The sequence below is a fragment of the Heptranchias perlo genome, chromosome 25, assembly GCF_035084215.1.
Source record: "Heptranchias perlo isolate sHepPer1 chromosome 25, sHepPer1.hap1, whole genome shotgun sequence".
NCBI lineage: Eukaryota > Metazoa > Chordata > Chondrichthyes > Hexanchiformes > Hexanchidae > Heptranchias > Heptranchias perlo.
The window spans coordinates 21,339,916-21,361,522 of record NC_090349.1 but is presented as its reverse complement, the minus strand read 5'-3'; the positions used below and the strand labels follow the sequence as shown (position 1 = coordinate 21,361,522).

Sequence of the window (21,607 nt, the reverse complement as noted above, 5' to 3'; positions counted from 1 at the left end):
TTACCTTTCATGGTCATTGCTTAATATAGAAATACTATAGAATTAATGAATGAGAAGTTTTACATATGTCCAATTATGATAATAAATGTATGTATCTGTATTTATATGGCATATAGGTACAAATCAAAATATCACATTGAATATATTTCTCTAAGGTTCACATCTAAAGAATTGCATAGGTTTACATAGAATGTACAGCACAGAGACAGGCCAATCGGCCCAACTGGTCTATGCCAGTGTTTATGTTCCACACGAACCTCCTCCCACCCCTCCTCATCTAACCCGATCAACATAACCTTCTATTCATTTCTCCCTCACGTGTTTATCTAGCTTCCCTATAAATGCATCTTTTCTTTGAAGTGTGGCGCTATAAGCTGGTGCTTGCCTTCTCACCGATACCGCACAGTTCACGTGTTATTGTTCCTCCGTCCCAAATACCCAACCCTATACCGACACCCCACTGACCCAGTCCTACACTGACACCCCACTGACCCAGTCCTACACTGACACCCCACTGACCCTGCCCTACACTGACACCCCACTGACCCAGTCCTACACCGACACCCCACTGACCCAGTCCTACACCGACACCCCACTGACCCAGTCCTACACCGACACCCCACTGACCCAGTCCTACACCGACACCCCACTGACCCAGTCCTACACTGACACCCCACTGACCCAGTCCTACACTGACACCCCACTGACTCAGTCCTACACTGACACCCCACTAACCCAGCCCTAAACTGACATCCTACTGACCCAGTCCTACACTGACACCCCACTGACTCAGTCCTACACTGACACCCCACTAACCCAGCCCTAAACTGACATCCTACTGACCCAGTCCTACACTGACACCCCACTGACCCAGCTCTAGACCGACATCCCACTGACCCAGGTCTATACCGTCACCCCACTGACCCAGCCCTAGACCGACACCTCACTGACCCAGCCCTAGACCGACACCCCACTGACCCAGTCCAAGACTGTCACCCCACTGACCCAGCCCTAGACTGATACCCCACTGACCCAGCCCTAGACTGTCACCCCACTGACCCAGCCATATACTGACATCCCACTTACTCAGACCAACATCCCACTGATCCAGCCCTACACCGACACCCCACTGACCCAGCCCTAGACTGACATCCCACTGACCCAGCCCTAGACTGTCACCCCACTGACCCAGCCATATACTGACAGCCCACTGACCCAGCCCTAGACCGACACCCCACTGACCCAGCCCTAGACCGACATCCCACCGACCCAGCCCGAGACCGACACCCCACTGACCCAGCCCTATGCTGACACCTCACATCCCAGCCCTAAATTCCACTGACCCAGACTTACACTGTAGACCCACTGCCTGTGTCAACTATGCAAAATGTATATTAGGGAACCTCCTGAGCTCAATTGATTCTGCACAGATTGCAGAATGGAGTGAGTACCATATTCAATGTATGTAGTGTGTAGAGCAGCAATAGATGTACTAGGCTCTCATCAGAAAACATGGGTAATGCAAAACTGGTTAGATCTAGGAAATAGGGGTCTGAACCAGTATTCCAGTTTACTGTCTGACCCGGGTGCCTTGAATCCCACCAAGTTAATGGCCCATTCACCAATGGCTAGTATTCTATATAGAACTTTGGGGCTTCAGCCTTGGCTCAGTTGGTAGCACCCTCCACTAAAGACAGAAGGTTGTGGGTTCACAATCCCACTCCAGAGACTGGAGCACATAGGGATAGGCAATAAATGCTGGCCTTGCCAGCGATGCCCACATCCCATGAACGAATAAAAAAACAACAAAATCCAGGCTGACACTTCAGTACAGTACCATGGGAGTGCTACACGGTCAGACGTGCCATCTTTTAGCTGAGGCATTAAATCAAGGCCTTATCTGCCCTCTCAGGTGGACATAAAAGATCTCATGCATTATTCCCAGTGTCCTGACCAATATTTATCCCTCAACTATCACTACCAAAGCAGAATATCTGGCCATTATCACATTGCTGTTTGTGGGACCTTGCTGTACGCAAATTGGCTGCTGGGTTTCCTACATTACAACAGTGACTACACTTCAAAAAGTACTTCTTTGGCTGTAAAGCACTTTGGGATGTCATAAGGTCATAAAAGGGGCTATATAAATGCAAGTCTTTTCTTTCAATACTCATGAGTATTATGCCTCAAAGTAGAAAATATTGGCCTGGTTTTGTAAGTGGGAATCATACATGTGTTATAAGGTGGGACTGTTGTATTACTATAGCTCAGCTAAAAGCACCTTTGATTGTTTCATCTTACCTGCTCATTGTATGCAAGTGGCTTACTACACCAACTGCTGAATCATTAATTGGTTGGACAGAGGTTCATGTGTGCTACAATTTTTCCCAAATAGTGAATTCTGGTTCTCTCTCAGCTCAGCACAGGGAAATGGTGATTGGGGAAAACTACTTGACAACCACAGAGGCGGTCCACCTGACCTGGTAGCGTGGTCCTCCTCATAACTAGTTACACATTCTTGAGATGTAGTTGGATGTTTCTATAAAAGTTGTAAAGAAAATGTTTCAATTACTATGCATTGTATGCAATTTCTTCTTGTGGTAATTGCAATCTACTTACCATTTGAAAAGTGACATTTATGTAGTATGGCATCTGGTTTAAACATTAACCAGTACTCGAAGTAGCGATAAGCCCTAGCTAATCCCTACTTGTATCATTGGTTGATGTTTACCTAGTCCTGGTATTCAGGTGCACAAATTAATGGACATAAAATATGAAATTAGAAAAGGGCAGCGTTCCTTCTCAGTTTCCAAGCAGAACATCATGGGCCTAGAAATTCAGCCGCACTGCACCTGTTTCTCGGGTGCTAAATGGCTTCCTAAGTCTCTAATATGGCCAGCAGGAAGCGCGCGTGCGCATTTCCGGTTTGAAGTGTGCTGCCTGCTATACTGGAAAAGGTAGATGCACTCGCAGCAGGAGCGCATGTCTGGAACATTTTAAGTACAGTCATTCATTTAAATTAGGGTCCTGTTCTTCTTGCAGGACCCATCTCTGAATACTCCAGCGCTTCACTCACCACGTGCTGAACTCGCACAGCACAACCTGGTGCTAACCAGCAGGAAGGCCCCCCATACTTACCTGAATGCGGAGCCGAGATGAGGAGTGCTCCTCCCAATCCCACCTAAAAAAATAAGGGGACCGCTGCCGGCTATACCCCCTCCTGCACCACCGATCGCTCCCCCACCGAGGCCCACAATCTCCACCCTCTTTCCCCCCCCCCCCACAAGAGACCTGATCTTGCTTCACCCTTCACCGGCAGGCTCCACCTGCCACACCAGCTTGATGTTAATGAGGTTCAAGGGCCAATATTGAGGGCTCTTCGGGCCTCTCCATTCTGGCACAGGGATTGTACTGTGCGCCCCCCACGTGTCCAAAAATAGGCGCTCCCGAATTTCTGGGCCATGATTTTCTTTCTGTTAAAACTAAAGCTATTGGGCCAGATTTTACTGTCAAAATAAGAGTGAGGCTAACAGTACTCACCGTTATTTATGTACAAATCGGACAGCAACTTCTGGCAAGTGGATACACGCAATTAAATGCGAAAATCCGGAAGTTGCTGTCCGAGATGCGTCGCTCCTCCGTAAGCTGTGCGAAAATTTCATCTTGCTGTCTGGCTCCCCGTTCAAATGTATTGAACAGCATGAAGTTCTTGCACTGACGGTATATATATGGACTAATCTCGCCACAAAAAGTTACGTCTTGTACATTCCAGTCTAAGCACCCATTTAATGGCATGATAAATCTTAATTATGGCAAACAACCTCTCTTACACTGAAAATTAACTTTTACAAGTGTGAAGTCTCATTCTTTCAGCTTTTTATTGTTGTTGGAGATTTAAATTTTTTTTTAGAAACTTTTTCTGTCTTAATCCAATCTTTCTTTCCCTCTCTTTATTTCACTTCCTGTACCTGATTTGGCATTGAATTCACTATTCTAACTTGCACTTCCTGATTCAGACTCTGCACTGCTCATTAACAATTCTTCAATCTGATTGGTTAAGGAGACACACATGTCCCAGATGCCCTGTAGAGGGCGTGCGCTTTTTAGAGCTCCCACTGACAGTAACTTGTCGTTCAAAACCCCGTGGAAAGTCTATGGGCAAGTGCGAGTCTAACGAACGCTAGCGCTGATCATTCGCCGCTCAGAGCAAAATCTGGCCCATCGCGTACAACTTTTAAGTCATTTGTTCCACATGAAACTAAAAGGTAGCTGAATTTTTACTAGTTAATACAATTTGTACACCTGTTAAAAACCCAGGAAACTACTTTCTCAATACTGCAATAATATTGCTTATTTAATGATGGATGGGCATGCTGACAGCATCACCCAAACTGCCTAAAAAAATTAAACTTTAAAAAGCCACAAAAATAGAATTGTATATTTTGAGAGCAATTTCAATACTGTAATCTAATTCCAAGTTTAATGTTGGATTACTTCTTTGGAAATAAACTGAATCTTTTGTTTTATGTATTTTTAACTTTACTACCATTTATTAGCAGAATAAGTAATTTTACCATGTGTAACAGTGTTAAAATGTTTGAAAATATCACTATGAACATTAAAGATCAGTTTATTTGAAATGGAATGCTCTGTTCACCAGCAGTTTGCCTATATAATCACCACTGCATGTACATGAAGCACTTTGTGACATTTTAAAGATGATAGGCACCTTCTCAAGGGCAATTAGGGATGGGCAATAAATGCCAGCCTCGCCAGCAACGCCCACATCCCATGAACGAATAAAAAAAGATAAATGCAAGACTTTCTTTCCACATCCCTTACCTGAATGAGTACAAAAATTCATTAAAAGATACATCACAAATGATTACTTTATTGAAAATGGCCTGCCCAGATTGGCAGTTATTCAACTCAACAGGATAAAGGTAAACTAACATCAGTAAAGATTTTAGTACTTTACGTGGGATCACTTGTACCAAATATGAGGAGTTTCTTTAAACCAGTTTTTAAAAAAGATTCTTGGAATGTGGGTGTCACTGGGCATTTATTGCAGTGACTAAGGCTACCAGAGGGCAGTTAAGAGTCAATGACATTGGTGTGGGACTGGAGTCACATATAGGCCAGACTAGGTAAGGAAGGCAGGTTTCTTCTCAAAAGTATACTAGTGAACCAGTTGAGTTTTTATGGTAGCTTCATGGTCACTTTTACTGATTTCAGTTTTTTAAAAAAAAATCTGCTTTCAATTTCTCAAACTGCCATGGTGGGATTTGGATTATTAGTCCAAGCCTCTGGATTATTTGTCCAGTAACATAACTGCTACACTGCCATATCCATTTTTACCCACATTATCAATATTCATTATTTATCTCAATTTTTAAATAAAACTCTAGATTCTTTAACCTATTTCTAAAAATCATGATGGGAAAACTCTTTTAAAAAGTACTACCAGAAGCTGCAAGTTCATAAAAGAACTGATATAATTTGTCTCATAACAGATGTCCTCTCTGTGCACTCCCAGTTATCTCTTTACCTAGCTAGTTACTTGAGGTAGAGAGAGAACCATATATTATGACCCAAGTTGCATTACAAAGTACTCAGCTAACATCAAATTATGATCAGTTAATACTATAGGGGTATGTATATCTAGTTTATGTAACTGTAATACTCAACAACTATAAATTGTGCAGCAGGGGTGCCACTGAAGTTGAAGTTAAGACACATTGTTAGGGTACAGTTCCCTCCACCCTAGCTTATGTCTAATGTATGTGCATACCCAGTTTTCATATTACTGAAGGTAGAGACTAGGTGGAAAAAGACATCTGAACACTAGTTAAAGCATTGCGATCAAGAAAAAACTATAGTGTTACTTGAATGTATAATTGTTGGTATCATCTTAACTCAGTAAGTTAGCACTCTCACGTTAGAATCAAAAGGTTGTGGGCTTAAGCTCCACTGCAGGACTTCAGTATAAAATTTAAGCTGACATCAGTGCAACACAGAGGGAGTGCTGCATTGCTGGAAGTGCCAGCCTTTAGATGAGACATTAAATAGAGACCCTGTCTGCCTGTTTAGATAGATGTAAAAGATCTTACGGCATAATTTGTTAGTCAGCCAATGTTCCTTCCCCAACCACCATCAAATTAACTTGTCATTCATCACATTTACTAGTTGCAGTTGGCTGCCATATTTGCCTAAACAGCGATATCACTTCAAAAGCAATTCATCACAAAGAGTTTTAAGATGCCCTAAGGATGCAATAAATTGTTATATAAATGCAACAGTTCCCGAAGGGGCAACTGATTTTTTTTGCCAGAATTATATCTTTAAACAGAAGTATTTTATCACTATAGTGTACATTAATAATGGCTTATGTCAACAAGTTTTACATCAATAACAATGAGAATTTGCTTAATACCGAAATATATGCCCGTACGTCCAGAAGTTTGCTCATGCTCGCTAACTATGAGAAAAGAATTAAAAGGAAGATTTTTTCCAACTAGTTCAAAAGAAAATCTTGATAATTGGAATAACTATAACTTTGTACTGAATAGGCCCTCTTCCACCTCAAACAGTAACATTATACTTTAAGATCACAAAAAGACAATAATCAGCAAATTTAGTTCAGGAAGAGAGAACATTGAAGGCACAAGATCAAAGCCAAATTGCCCCATTTCACTATTTAGATCATCCAGTGTAAAGAAAACATAACACATATAAAAGAATAAAAGCCACTTGTTTACATTTAGAGTTAATAGTCAGGCACATAGAAGTGACCAGACTGAATGCTATCAGATTTTTTGGATGGTAACTAATTCACTTGTATCACATCAGTTAGCGAGATAGCCACATGTATTATTTCACTGTTGATTATATAATTGGATACAGTTCATAGTAACAAAAGATTCCACCCACAGAAATTTTTCACTTTATACTGTTCTCAATTCTCTTATCAGCTGTGCCAGAATACTTCAGTTTAATTATTGAAACATTTATGCTCTGTATTTTGATCTGTTACAGAATTTTAGTAAAATATTTGCATGATACACTGCAGCAGCAATTTATTTTTCAGGGTGGGGTTTTAGGACAACATCTGACATGCTTATTATCTGAACAATAGCATTTTATAGTTTAATGCAAAGTAACAAAAGTGGTTTAAAATAAAACATTTATTCCTGTCTTTTACAGTGTGCTGATATGGTACAGACAGACGGTATACATATTAGAAATGGACTCAAAATACCAAATAAAAATACTGTGCTGTACTGCCCTACATTGTTAATCTGGGATATTTCAGTGATGGCACCTCATCACTGGGATTTGTGGTCAGTGATCTTCAGGGTAGTATTCTACAAAACAAGCTTCGTATTAAACACAGAGTCTTTATGTTGCAGCTTACAGAATCCTATAAAAGTTAATACGTTCAACTAGCTTTAAGTCATCATTACCTCCCCTTCCCCTTGAATAAATTTCCATTTGGTAACCTGCATTAGTAACAAGGAAGGCAAAGCGAACATCAGCTAACATTAGCCAGCAGTACATCAATATTGTAAATGGCAATCAAATCACATAGTCTAGTTCGGTAGGTGATTTCTTAGTACTGTGGATTACATTTTTTTCCTCATTTTCCCTTTGCCTTTGCCTCTTCCAAAGGCCATGCCCTTCATTTCTTTTACACGTTGCCGATTCTTATGCTTGAGCTTCTTCATTCCACCCCGCTGCAGGAACTGAGCCTTTTCTTTTTTCTTCCTATCTTTGAGGATTTCAGCTTTGGTCTTCAGCTCTGAGCGCACTCCATGTTGTTGCCCTTGTTTTCTTGGGAAGGAACTAGAGTTTCCTCTTCCACCTGTAATGTTACACATTTTACATTTTCTTTTTCACAGTAGAATCAGAATGTTACATTACAGAAACAGGCAATGTGATCCATCATGTTTGTGCTGGTACTTTTCTCCATGAGCCACCTACTCTAATCCCACTCACCTGCTTGCTATCCATACCTTTTAATAAAGTATTCCTTTTGTCAAGCAACTATCTAACTCTTTTTAAAAGAATTTATGCAATCTCCTTCAACAACAGTTTGTGGCGGATAATTTCACATGTTACCTACCCGCTTAAAAGATTTTTTTCTAACCTCCCTTTTAATTCTTTGTGATTATTTTAGGTTGTTTGGACTGGCACACCCCAACTCACTAATCTATTCTCTGGCCCCTTGCTGCACTCTTCGACCCCTATTCTGCTCATCTCCTTGCTCTTTTCTCCAAACCCCTCCCTGCTGTGTGCCCTTCTCTAGCTCAAAATGAGACATGGCAAACATCACAACCACATCCCCCCAGCATATCCCTGAAGTGTGATGGGAGATGAGTCATATTTACTGAAACAAAATACACCATGCAAGACATGGTGAAAATACTGCATGTTAATGCTGAAAGATACAGACTTCATAAATGATAGTAGTACTACTATTTACCTAATTCTTTAAAGATGTACTTAAGATGTACCTAATTTTGTTCTTCCCTAGTCCCTCCCAAACTGTTTTAGTTATTTACATAGTTATAGGAACATAAGAAAGTAAAGGACAAAGATTAGGTAGTCCATCTGGCTGGTCGCAAAAACTAATTTCTCCAATCATACGCTCCATCAAATATCTATTTAATTGGCCCTTTAAGCGGGTAGGTAACATGTGAAATTATCCGCCACAAACTGTTGTTGAAGGAGATTGCATAAATTCTTTGAAAAAGAGTTAGATAGTTGCTTGACAAAAGGAATACTATATTTTAACATACTATCTGTCTCCACTGCTTTCCTGGGCAGTCCATTCCACACATTCACCACCCATTATGTAAAATAACCTGTGCACCTTCCCTCCCGAGTCTTTGTCCCCGTTTCTAGAGTTTGTGACAATCTTAAATTGAACCTTGAATTAATAGGTTTATCTATTTCCTTCAGATATTATTTCTAGTCAGATATTTTAAAAATGTACTTCAGGGGTGTTCTGGCAGGATTATAAAACAAAAGCAAAAGGGCAGAACTATAACTAAAATAAAAAGAATTCAAATTAGATAAATATATAATTTTAACAAAAAAAAAATTTGTTGAATTGCTGAAATGAAGTAACTTTGAACTTAAGTACTACCATAGACTTGCCTTCCCTTTACGGGACTATAACAAATAAATATTCAGTAGCACAGCTCCTGGGCTAATACCACGTAAGTTTTTGAAAAAAAATTGCATATAAAATACATTTAGTAACATTTACGATTAGCACTGGGGATATAGTTTATAGCCAATATTTTTGGCACATAAAAATAACAATGGTTAATTGGATTGTTCATTGAAATATTGTGAACAGTTGCTACTTTTCGTTAAAATAACCCTCTGTAAAAAGTAGCCTTACCTCTGCCACCTCTCTTATGCCTGTGATTCCTTTGCTCGTTTTCATCATCAGACATTCTTTCATCAACCTTATATTTCTTCTTCCATTCCTCATAGCTAAATATTGCTGGTCATGGAAGTTGATATATTTTGGAGTGTTCGTCTTTATTTTACCATTTTAAGCTCAAATCTTAAATATATAATGGCTCAAAAAATGAGTGAAATTTAAATAAAAATCACACCGACTGCTGTAAGACATTCATGCTGCTCAGTCGAGTGTAAATCATTTCTGAAGAGCTCAGGCCACATTTGAATGAATTCAAGATTATAGAAAAGTTCTTTTGACATAATTTGACAATATCTATTAACGACTTAGATGAAGGCATAGAAAGTCTCATATCCAAGTTTGCCGATGACACAAAGATTGGTGGCATTGTAAGCAGTGTAGGTAAAAACATAAAATTACAAAGGGATATTGATAGATTAGGTGAATGGGCAAAACTGTGGCAAATGTGAGGTCATCCACTATGGATCAAAAAAGGAAAGAACAGGGTACTTTCTAAATGGTAAAAAGTTAAAAACTGTGGATGTCCAAAGGGACTTAGGGGTTAAGGTACATAGAACATTGAAGTGTCATATACAGGTGCAGAAAATAATCAATGGAATGGAATGCTGGCCTTTATATCTGGAGGACTAGAGTACAAGGGGGCAGAAGTTATGCTGCAGCTATACAAGACCCTGGTTAGACCGCACCTGGAGTACTGTGAGCAGTTCTGGGCACCGCACCTTCGGAAGGACATATTGGCCTTGGAGGGAGTGCAGCGTAGGTTTACTAGAATGATACCCGGACTTCAAGGGTTAAGTTACGAGGAGAGATTACACAAATTGGGGTTGTACTGGTGTTTCGAAGGTTAAGGGGTGATCTGATCAAAGTTTATAAGATATTATGGGGAACAGATAGGGTGGAGAGAGAGAAACTATTTCCGCTGGTTAGGGATTCTAGGACTAGGGGGCACAGTCTAAAAATTAGAGTCAGACCTTTCAGGAGCGAGATTAGAAAACATTTCTACACACACAAAGGGTGGTAGAAGTTTGGAACTCTCTTCCGCAACGGCAATTGATACTAGCTCAATTGCTAAATTTAAATCTGAGATAGATAGCTTTTTGGCAACCAAAGGTATTAAGAGATATGGGCCAAAGGCAGGTATATGGAGTTAGATCACAGATCAGCCATGATCTTATCAAATGGCGGAGCAGGCTCGAGGGGCTGAATGGCCTACTCCTGTTCCTATGCTCCTATAAGCTATAGCTTTTGGCATTTGCAAAGTTTCTACATTTCCACCCTTAACTACCATTTAAAAGTTTCAATATAGCTATAACTGGGCCATATTTGACTGTCAAAGGGTACAGTGGCACTTTTAATTAGTGATCAATATATATATTCACCTGTATTTGCTCAAGTCAGATTCTGGAATTTCTGCCCACGATGAAAAGTTATATTTAGATTATTTTCATTATTTTCAGTATCTTTGAATTCAAAGTATTAAATGGTCATGGACTGGTGCCTTTATGGGTGGGATTGGTTCTGATGTGCCCAAGGATAAGACTATGACTAGGGCAGCTCAATGGACTTGATTCCTAACACCAGGTAACATGAAGATAATTCCCTCAAATAGCAAATTTCCAATTTTGGCCCAAGGGGAAAAGGGGGACTACTAAGCACAGCCTGTAGATTTCTCTATTTTAGGAATGGGGGGAGAAAAAGGAAGGAGTTAAAGAAGGCTGCCTTAGTTAAAACTGCAGACCTCTGGATGCAGACCATTTACTTATCTTTTTGACTGAGGAATTGCACATGGTGTCAAGAGGAGGGAATATAAACCAAATCCTATGAAGATTAAGAATGCCTTGCTTGTGAACCAGATCACAAGGTAATTACTGAAAAGGAAGGCCATTTGGCCCATCTTAGTTCATCCATCCAAAATACCCCGGTGCCCCTCTCTGCATTGCAGCATCCAATTGGTTCTAAAATCACTCTAGGGTTTTTGTCTTCACATTATTTGGAAGCCAATTCCATGTATTGATCATTGCTTATGATATTAGTCCTAAATTTGCCATTTGCTTATCTGAGCCCATTTCCCCCATGTCCTATTCATGCAATTTACTTTAAAGTAATTTTTCCAGATGTACCTTTTCCATACTGTTTACTCGCTTGTATACTTCTACAAAATCACCTCTTCGATTTCAATGTGAAGAAACCCAAGCTTCTCCAATTTTTAAAAAAAATAATAACTCAGGGATCAGCCTTGACTCTTCTGTGCACAGCCTCCAATTCTTGAAAGTCTTCTTTATATCCACTTGACCAAAAGTACTTAAGCTGTGGTCTTTCATAGGAACAGTAGTAGGACATTCTGCCCCTTCAGCCTATTCCACCATACAATTAGAACATGGCTGATATGTATCTCAGTTCCATACACCTGCCTTTGTTCCATACCCCTTGATACCCTTACCCAGCAAAAATCCATCAATTTCAATTGACCCACATCCACAACCTTTTGGGGAACGAGTTCCAGATTTCCATTACCCTTTGTGTGAAAAGTGCTTCCTGATTTCACTCCTAAATGGCCTGGCCTACCTCTAATTTAAGATTATGCCCTCTTGTTCTGGATTCCCCACCAGAGGAAATACTTTCTCAGTGTCTATCCTATCGAATTCCTTTATCATTTTAACACCTCGATTAGATTCACCCCTCAACCATTTAAACTCAAGGCAATACAAGCCAGGTTTTTGCAACCGGTCCTCATAATTTAACCCTTTAAGCCCTGGTATCATTTTGGTGAATCTGCATTGTACCCCTTCCAAGGCCAATACATATTTCCTGAGGTTTGGTGCCCAAAACTGAACTCAGTACTCCAGATGGGGTCTGACCAAAGCTCTTTACAACTGAAGCATCGCTTCCTGATCAGAGTACTATATAGTTTCACTTCTCTTAAGTGAGGAGCTCAATACACAGCAAAATTATTATTTGATCTATTTCAGATTTAGGTTAAAACTAGACCTAACAAAAATGTAATAGTGAGTAAAATGAAACCCAACAAAAAGAAAGGATACATGTTTTTCTTGTATGAAGCACTGATGTATCTTCCACTTTCAGTCATTATTTTCTTATTTTCTTTGCCGGTGTCCCTGACAAACCGTTTTTTTTTACGGTCCCTGCATAATATTTTTAAAAAAATCTTAGTGAATTGAATTCTTAATGTAGATGAGATTAGCAACTACAGCACACTTAAAAACTGTAGTTAAACATTCACGACAGGATTGACAGCTTCAATCTGGGCAGACAAAAGGAAAGAAAAGTTGGCTGAAAGTAGTGTTGAAACCGCCATTAGACAACAGGCTGCAGCATTACAATTCATCATTTTGTATCAAAGGTTGCTTGGAATAGGAAGTTTCCCATTTACAACTGTGTTTAATTTTTTTTTGTACAATAAAAATGTAAAAACAAAGGTGACCAAAGACCTAATAAGCACAATGGGAAAGGGGGTGGGGAATTTTCTACTGGTTTTCAGTACATGAATTTTTAATGAAACAGCAGAATTGGTTTCAACAAGTTTGTGAAAATCTAAACTATGCAAGTTAGAGTGTCTCCCCCTTTAAAGTGGGGCATTTACCATTAACTAAAAATTAAAGAAATCAACTCAAAATGGGACTAAAGGTCCACATTCTTCCCCCATCCATCACTCAGCATTCTCTCCTTCCTATTGGCAGATAACCCCTAAAGATCAATCATGTAAAAAAAACACATGCACACATATTTGTGGGGACAAGAATACTTGAGAATGGAAGACAGGTAATGTATAAGCGAACTTAAGAAATTGTGATAGTTTTCAACATACAAGTAAGTAGATAGATGCAAATCAGGGATTATAAGTCGATTCATCCAAAAATGGGCAGACCTTTGAGAGGCCCTAGCGTGGCCCCACATGCAGCAGACAACTTATTAGAAAATTATGGGTACTTTGCTTGTCATTTTCCATCCATTCACATTTATAGGAAGAGAATTGCGATGAAAACACCCGTGATCTTCGATTTTCTGGTAAGCCACCTACCATGTGCGAGTCCCTACCAGTGGTACAGGGCCTTGGAAAGTTCTGCCCTATACCTAAGATTAATTTGAGATTACCCTCTTGTGCACTATACACTTTCATTATGGCAAGGTATGTCCCAACTTTGGTAGTTTGGCAGAAGAAGATTCTACTCACATTATGTGCATATGATTAAATTCTTCTTTTCAAGATGTATTTTGAACAGCGCCCAGTAGCAGGCATCAAGTAAACCAGCTAGTGGTTATTATGTAAGATTATATTATAAATAATTCTTACCATTTCAGCATTTGTTTCCTCTTTTGCATATCTTCTGCTTCATCTCCCATCAAGTCTAACACAGCTCCAGATGCCTGCTGTTCAAAGGTGGTACCTTCCCCACTTAAACTTAATCTAGGAGCAAATGAAATAAAAGCATGGGTTTAAAAAATTCTTGTACAACTTCAATGAACTACACAACTGAAAATGTTGATTTGAGGAGCAGAGCAATAAAGAGACATTGCTGCTGTGGATTCCATTTCCAGACAAGCAGCCATTACACATTACATATATATTTTCAGGTTTGACTATCACACAGGATCATTTATCAATGGACACCACTGTACCCTTGCTCTATCTAAAATATTCTACAAAATAGAAGTTTTTTTTCTTCACAAATGAACTCTTACATTCAGATAATTTTAGTCACAGTGGGAGAAAAGTCTACAGATAGATATTACTAAATGGTTGGCTGAGCTCCAACAAGCATTCGAACTGGATCGGGAAGGAGCCCCACCCTGTCCAATTTTTTGCCTCTTTCGAATGAACAAGCCCAATTCCTGAGGAAACACGAGGTGCAACCGCTTGTTTCTGTAATCAAATTCAATTTCAGATTGTACAAGATTATAGCACTGCAAGCACAGATCTTGTTTCACAATGATTCAATCAAGTTAATATAGAACAGGAATAACTAAATACAACCAGTCACTAGGTCATTTAAGCCCATTAATGCCACAATGCGGTTCACTCATTATTTCATGGTGAACTAATTGGCATAGATCTTCCAGCATGTTGTGGCACTGGCATTTCATTCGTCCCCTTTTCAAAGTCACCAACTGTGCCTGTATCAGTGTTTTATTATTTTACTATCACCTCTAAAGAATGAGAAAGACCCTTTGATAGGGAATAAGAGTAAGGCACATTCAAGCACTGGTTGGGAAAATCTGCTGAAAATGTGGTAGCAAAATAAAGGAGAATACTGAATAAAAAAAGCTAAAACATGAAAATATTATATTATATTATATTATATATACATATAAAAATCTTATAAAAATAGATAAACAAAGAAAAACCAGGATGAATGATTTTAAATTAGAAAAAGCCCAATTTTTGGCAGAGAGAAGTTCTCAAAGATTCCAATTTTCTCCCATTCTCTGGGCCACACACCAAATACAAACAAAACTAATTTTCACTCCTCCTCTGTAGCAATGTGCTGCCATCTGCTCAATGCTTTCAGGCTCTGATGTGGTTGAGATTGGGTATGGAGCTGTGAGGATCAGTGCCAAATACCCTATGGCACTTTACAATGGACTCCAACAAATGACCTCAAAACAAAACAGATACACTTAAATTTCTGATATATTCCAGCTTCTAACCTCACCTATCCAATTGTTCCACCACTAGTCACACAACAGCTGAACTTATTCCAAAAGACAAATGAAATGACTATTAACACTGTTTTTGTTAGCAGCAGTAGAATTAGATACAAATGAAACACGTAAGCAGGCAATTGCTCAAAGCAGTGGACTATTCCAGCTAAGAAAACAAGAGTACATAAGAACATAAGAAATAGGAGCAGGAGTAGGCCAATCGGCCCCTCGAGCCTGCTCCGCCATTCAATAAGATCATGGCTGATCTGATCCTAACCTCAAATCTAAATTCATGTCCAATTTCCTGCCCGCTCCCCGTAACCCCTAATTCCCTTTACTTCTAGGAAGTACCCAGAATGGCAGGTTAAAGAGTCTTATAAGTAGTTACCCTCTTTCAGAATTGAAGTCTTTTGGTCGATAGGGGATGTAAAATTCTTCATCCCTCCCAGACTTGTTTTTTTTGGGAAAATGATCCGTAGATTGTTTTTTCTTCCTCTTTCTCCCCATGACTTCAGAGAACACAGTCTGTCAATACAAAATACAAGATCAATTAACAATGACAATGAAGAATGAAATGTCTGGAAGGGGGAGGGGAAAATAAAAGAAAGAAATTTCATGGAGGGAGTAAATTTGAAACACACTCTCCAGAACATATATTACATCACAGGAAAAAGATGCATTAAGTGATGCATGTCAGCTCTCATACAACTGCTAACTCTATTTTGGAACTGCCACACTTTATAGCTAAATATTTCCCACAGATTAAGGTTAAAGCCACAAATACCGTGGCTACATGAGCAGGTCTGAGGCTGGGTATTCTGCAGCGAGTGACTCACCTCCTGACTCCCCAAAGCCTTTCTTTCCACCATCTACAAGGCACAAGTCAGGAGTGTGACGGAATACTCTCCACTTGCCTGGGTGAGTGCAGTTCCAACAACACTCAAGAAGCTCAACACCATCCAGGACAAAGCAGCCCGCTTGATTGGCACCCCATCCACCACCCTAAACATTTATTCCCTTCACCACCGGCGCACCGTGACTGCAGTGTGTACCATCTACAGGATGGACTGCAGCAATTCACCAAGGCTTTTTCGACAGTTCCTCCCAAACCCGCGATCTCTACCACCTGGAAGGACACGGATAGCAGGCACATGGGAACACCACCACCTGCACATTCCCCAAGTCACACACCATCCCGACTTAGAAATATATCGCTGTTCTTTCATTGTCGCTGGGTCAAAATCCTGGAACTCCCTTCCTAACAGCACTGTGGGAGAACCTTCGTCACAAGGACTGCAGGGGTTCAAGAGGGTGGCCCACCACCACCTTCTCAAGGGCAATTAGGGATGGGCAACAAATGCTGGCCTTGCCAGTGACGCCTACATCCCATGAACAAATTTTTTAAAAGTCTTTGTTATGGCCTATTTCAGCATATTAGGCATCACCCTAAATGTGCTGATGTATCACCACAGGCCCATTTGATGAAGATACTTAAAATGCTCTTTCGGGCAGACAGCTTCTTAAAAAATCATTGTGACTTCTAACCATGTTCTGCTCTCAATGCCTCGCTCTAAAACAAAATGGTAAAATTGGTTTGATCTTTTCACATCAATTATAAAACAGGATTCTAGTGCACACCATGAGAATATGCTTCCTCTGGATCTTACTGTCCACAGCATGACAAAGACCATTTTTTTGCATCTTCAGATATTTACGTCTCAGGAGCTAAGCTTGTGGAAAGCACAAATTCTTAGCCTTACTGGTTAAACTTAACCACAGCCAAAGCAATCATAAGTCAACTTCTCCTCCCCCCAAAAAATGTGGCTCAAGATGGGCAAGTGCTGTGTGACAGATTCAACCTCTGGTCTGTCCGGAGTTGGCTTTAACGTCCAAAAAGATAAAAGTGGAAAAATGTTACTGCTCATCACTATCCAGTATTCCATGCTGAAGGACATGTATCAAATGAAGACAAAAATCAGGTTAGGCTGTGATGGTCCCTGTTGTCAATATGCCTATTACCGGCTATTGTCCATCTTTTAAAATTGAGGTGAATAACTTCTAAGTTCACTCCACGCATAAGAAATAACTACCTAACCTCAATGTTATCTTCATCAGACTCCTGTCCAGCAGGGGGATCTGCTTCCATTGGGCTCGGCATATTCTTGGGGGCATCTGCTTGTTTTTCTTGCTTCAACCTTTGAAACTTTTTTATAACCAGTCTCTGCTTATCTCGTGTCACCCTCATGATCTCACTTGCTGTGGTTTTGTTCGTAGAATTGACTTCAAAAATAGTCTGTAATAAGTTAGAATGAAACTGTAGCTCATGGCTTAAAAGGACTCTCATGAGATAGATTGAAAACACTTATATACAAAGAAAAGGATTTACTTACAGATTTTGCTTTATAGTTTTTGATACTGTTAATAACCTTTAGTCTTTGAAGTTCAGTATCTTCTAGGCTAACACCTTAAAAGCAGGAAAACACACAAGCTTCTGGTTTTATTACATCAACATTTCATTGTGGCACATACACCTAAAACACTGCCATTGATATTTTTTTTTATATATAAAACACACATTTAACTGAAAAAAGAAGTTACAACCCTGTCCTCCAGGCAAGCTGACAGTTGTGTATAGCTTCTCAAGCACTGAGAGGCGGTGCAAAGGCCAAACAGAATTTGTTATGCAGGGTTACTCAGTCCTTTTTCTTTTTCGCATGGATTGTTGTCCAGGGACATAAGCCCCAAAAATTGTTTTGTAACTTTTGCCTCTCTACTACCTCAGCTTTGTAGCAAGAGTCTGAAGTCTCTTCCAAAACACAGTTCTCACTGCTCATCTCTTTCCAGCTCAACATTTTTAAATACCTGTAATAATGAATATGAGACTGGATGACACTTTAAGACCAGCGTTTGAATGCAACATCTGTCAGTAGGGCTATTTAAAAAGTAAAATCATAAAAAAATGTCTTTGGCCGATGAATGTAATAAGCAGCATGGCTGAGAGTGGGAACTCAATGGGAAAGACATAATTGATCTTGCACAATGCATTAAGAGCTCCAACATGCTGCTATGATCAAATTTTATAACAGTTGAAGTAGGTTCAAATGGATACTTTATTATTTTTGTAGTATTTATTAAAATATTGTCTTTCAAATGATTAGTTACAAAGAAAAAAAACAAATTAAATCTGCAATTTGCTGTCACATCACTGTAATGTTGAAGAAGTGAAAGTACATTTTAGTTCACCATTATTGCCCACATAAACAATATCCAATTATTAGCCATGGGGCATGCTGTTGTTTCAGCCTGTTTATTTTTAAAAAGAACACATTTTAGTTTTGCACTTCATTTTGCGGCTTATTTGTTGGAAAGCCTCTTCTAGAGGGCGACTTTAGTTTTCTGATGTCCTGCTTTATAATTCTTGACCAGTGATAATCACTTAATATCTGAAATTCATTCAGCTAAGGTTGCTGAAGCAAGAAGTTGAGATCTGAATAATCACGCAACATTCAAAATCTGAAAAGCACCAGGTGTTAAGAATCAGAAGGCAACATGAAACATGTGACATGACAAGGGAATCAGTATTGAATGAGCCAAGAAGTCTGCAAGAAAATGGGGGAACTGAGAAAATGACCTGAGAACCAAAAAATACTTAGAATACAAGTTTACAGATATAGGACACAGTTGGCACTTGGGAGGGAGAAGCATCAATCAGCTGGGCTGAAATCTGTGACACTAGACCACACTTTTTCAGCATATTTAATACAGCACAAAGTGAGTATCTTAATGGTTATGCTATTGGGCCATTTGCCTCACGATCTTTAGTTCACTTTAACTGCTGATAAGATGCCTAAGCAATGCAATTAACTTCTATCAATGCACCAAGTAACATTGCCAGACTGTGGTGATGTCTGCAGTCATCCACCTTTCTTTAGTTGAAGTGTGCAATAGACCCAGGCCTAATCTCATTGATACATTGTCAATTAAATATATTATATATTAAAAGATGCTTGTACAGGAGTTGCTTGCTCCACCTTTTAAAAAAAACACCAGAAAATACCCCAACCACTGCCCAAGATCCAACACGTTTCATTCCTCCAGTATACCTTTATTCCTGCTGTAAAACTTTGTAAGTTTGCAATCTTTTAAATTATTTTTTAAAGTGCAAGTATTTTGAGATTATAGTAGTCCCTCAATGTAACTATTTTAACTTAAAGAGAGTACCCTGTTATACTATTGGGGCACTTATTTCACCAGCTGGCATTTCTCGGTCTTAGATGTATATTTAACTTACCAAATAATGAATGAATGCCTACTGTCGAAAAGTCCATATCTCTGACTCTTTTTACTGATTCTGGAGAAGGATTAGGCCTCGACTTCAGATACTGCATGTAAGCATTCTCTGACACTTTTTTCAGATTCTGAAGATCTAGTGAAGCTTCGTGGTCTGTTATAAGTAACGATTCCTCATCATCTATAATACTCTGGGGGACCCCGCCATATATTCCATCTGCACCTGAATGTGCCAAAAGAGAGATTTTAAAAATTCAGTCTATGGCAGAATGAGACACAATGCTTAGTAACAGTCTACAGTGATGCCTGCTGAAATGCTACGGTCATAATAGTTCCTTCCCTCCGATTATTGTTCAGCTAACAATGTCTCGTTACACTCGTACCCCAGGAAACTAATGTTTAGTCAATGATAAGTTTTTATTGTAATGCTTAGACTTAAAAAAAAACAGAACTTTATGAAATTGGAATTTTTGATTCCGTTTGTCCAGCTTTAAGCTTAAATGTAGGAGATATTAAGTTGCTATCATGAGTTCTGGACTGTTGAGACAGAGAGAGGGAATGTTGTAGTGGCAATGTTTTACAAATGGCTCAATATTTTACAGAAGACATAGTTGAAATGAAGTTGCACAGAAGTTTTCTTTTAATGTATTTTTTCCTTTTCAACTGCAGTTTTAAATAAAAGTAGATTAAGTAATTTCTGAAATTCTAAATTTTAGTTTCTCTAAATGCCATGCTGAAAATGATAAACAAAGCAAAATATTACAGCCTGGTGGATTCACTAGACTTTTAATAAAGCATAATGCATTTAATTTAGAAGAAAACTTTACTAGATACCTAAAACACACGAACAATTACCTTCAGAAATCTCATCTTGGTGTGCAAATTTGAGGGGTCGTCCAAGGAACAAATGTAAATCATAAACATATGGAATTTCATCCAAGGCCACCAATGAGTAAGCAGTGCCACTTCTGCCAGCTCTGGCTACACGACCTGGTTCACAGTTAACAATTTCATATGTCAGTCATTACTTTATAAACAACATTGTTGTTACCTTAAAACAAATATGTTCCAATAAATAGAAAATTTAGAATGCGATAATAATTTAAATCTACAAAAGCTATGTACACAAAAAGCCAGCGTGTTTATCAGTAAATATTGACGTTACAATAAACTTCCAAATGCCCTAAATACTGAATCCTTTAAAATTAGAAACCACAAAAGTTCAAACTACAGCTTACTGAGGTATGTAGGGGTCATATTTTCTATTTCCACCACAATTACACATGCTGTATCAACTTTTTTCCCCAGTAGCTCATTATATACTGACAAACGTACCTTTGAGTACAGTATGCACCATTTATGGTAAACTGATACAAAATTCACAATATTCTTGAGTCACTTCAAACATTTTAGCTTTATAAACAGTATCTAGGGTAAACATTTACTGTAACTTGCAGAACACAATCACTACTCAAAGGCTTACAAAGTTTTAACCCAAAGAAAATTTGAAACACTCTAGGCAAGACTACTTGATATTTCATAAGCTCCAAGATAAAAATTAACACTAAAATTGATTTAATCTTGAAAAAAGCTGCACATTCGTGGTGTATTTTTCCAAAAATCTCCAATACCATTTTTGGCAATTATGAGGCAAACCACACATTAGTGTGATCAACATGTGGAGGGTTCTCTCCAGGTTTACCAGCACAAAGAAAATTATATTTATGAAAAAGGACAGAGAGAGACCAACTGGTCCATCAAGCCTGACACAATTCGCATGGTGTAACCTGCTCACATCATTAAATCTAACAGCCACCTCCCTCCATCCCCGACAACATTTCAAGTCAATTCTTACAAGTTTTAAAATCTTAATGATTTGCTTACCAACTCTATGCAAGAAAAGCTTGGCTTTGGATGGAAAATTGTAGTTTATGACATTATCCAACATGGGAATATCAATACCACGAGCTGCGACATCAGTGACAATCATCACCATACACTTTCTGTGAACAAATTTCCCAATATTGATTTTTCTTGCTGTTTGGTCCAGAGCACTGTAGGTGTGTGAACAGTCAATGCCCTGTTTGGTGATCAGCTGGTAGAAACAAAAGTAATAAGTGCAAGCACATGCAGTCTTAAGATAATGCTTTCCTGAAAAATAAAACTGTTACATGCTGGAAATAAGTGACCAACAACAAACAG

At 39.1% G+C, this 21,607-nt stretch overlaps 1 protein-coding gene across 1 annotated transcript in view; it reads right to left on the bottom strand.

The window, feature by feature from the left end:
• Positions 1-7,169: 7,169 nt before the first annotated feature.
• Positions 7,170-21,607, bottom strand: part of ddx54 (DEAD (Asp-Glu-Ala-Asp) box polypeptide 54) — a 31,461-nt gene continuing 17,023 nt past the window's right edge. The window contains exons 11-20 of the mRNA XM_068005727.1: positions 21,290-21,500; positions 20,261-20,395; positions 19,407-19,628; positions 17,506-17,579; positions 17,211-17,408; positions 15,504-15,640; positions 13,767-13,880; positions 12,496-12,597; positions 9,410-9,504; positions 7,170-7,861 (exon numbers count right to left, since the gene is read on the bottom strand). Of these exons, the coding sequence (XP_067861828.1) occupies positions 7,623-7,861; positions 9,410-9,504; positions 12,496-12,597; positions 13,767-13,880; positions 15,504-15,640; positions 17,211-17,408; positions 17,506-17,579; positions 19,407-19,628; positions 20,261-20,395; positions 21,290-21,500 (1,527 nt within the window). The 3' untranslated portion in view covers positions 7,170-7,622. The remainder of the gene's footprint in view (positions 7,862-9,409; positions 9,505-12,495; positions 12,598-13,766; positions 13,881-15,503; positions 15,641-17,210; positions 17,409-17,505; positions 17,580-19,406; positions 19,629-20,260; positions 20,396-21,289; positions 21,501-21,607) is intronic.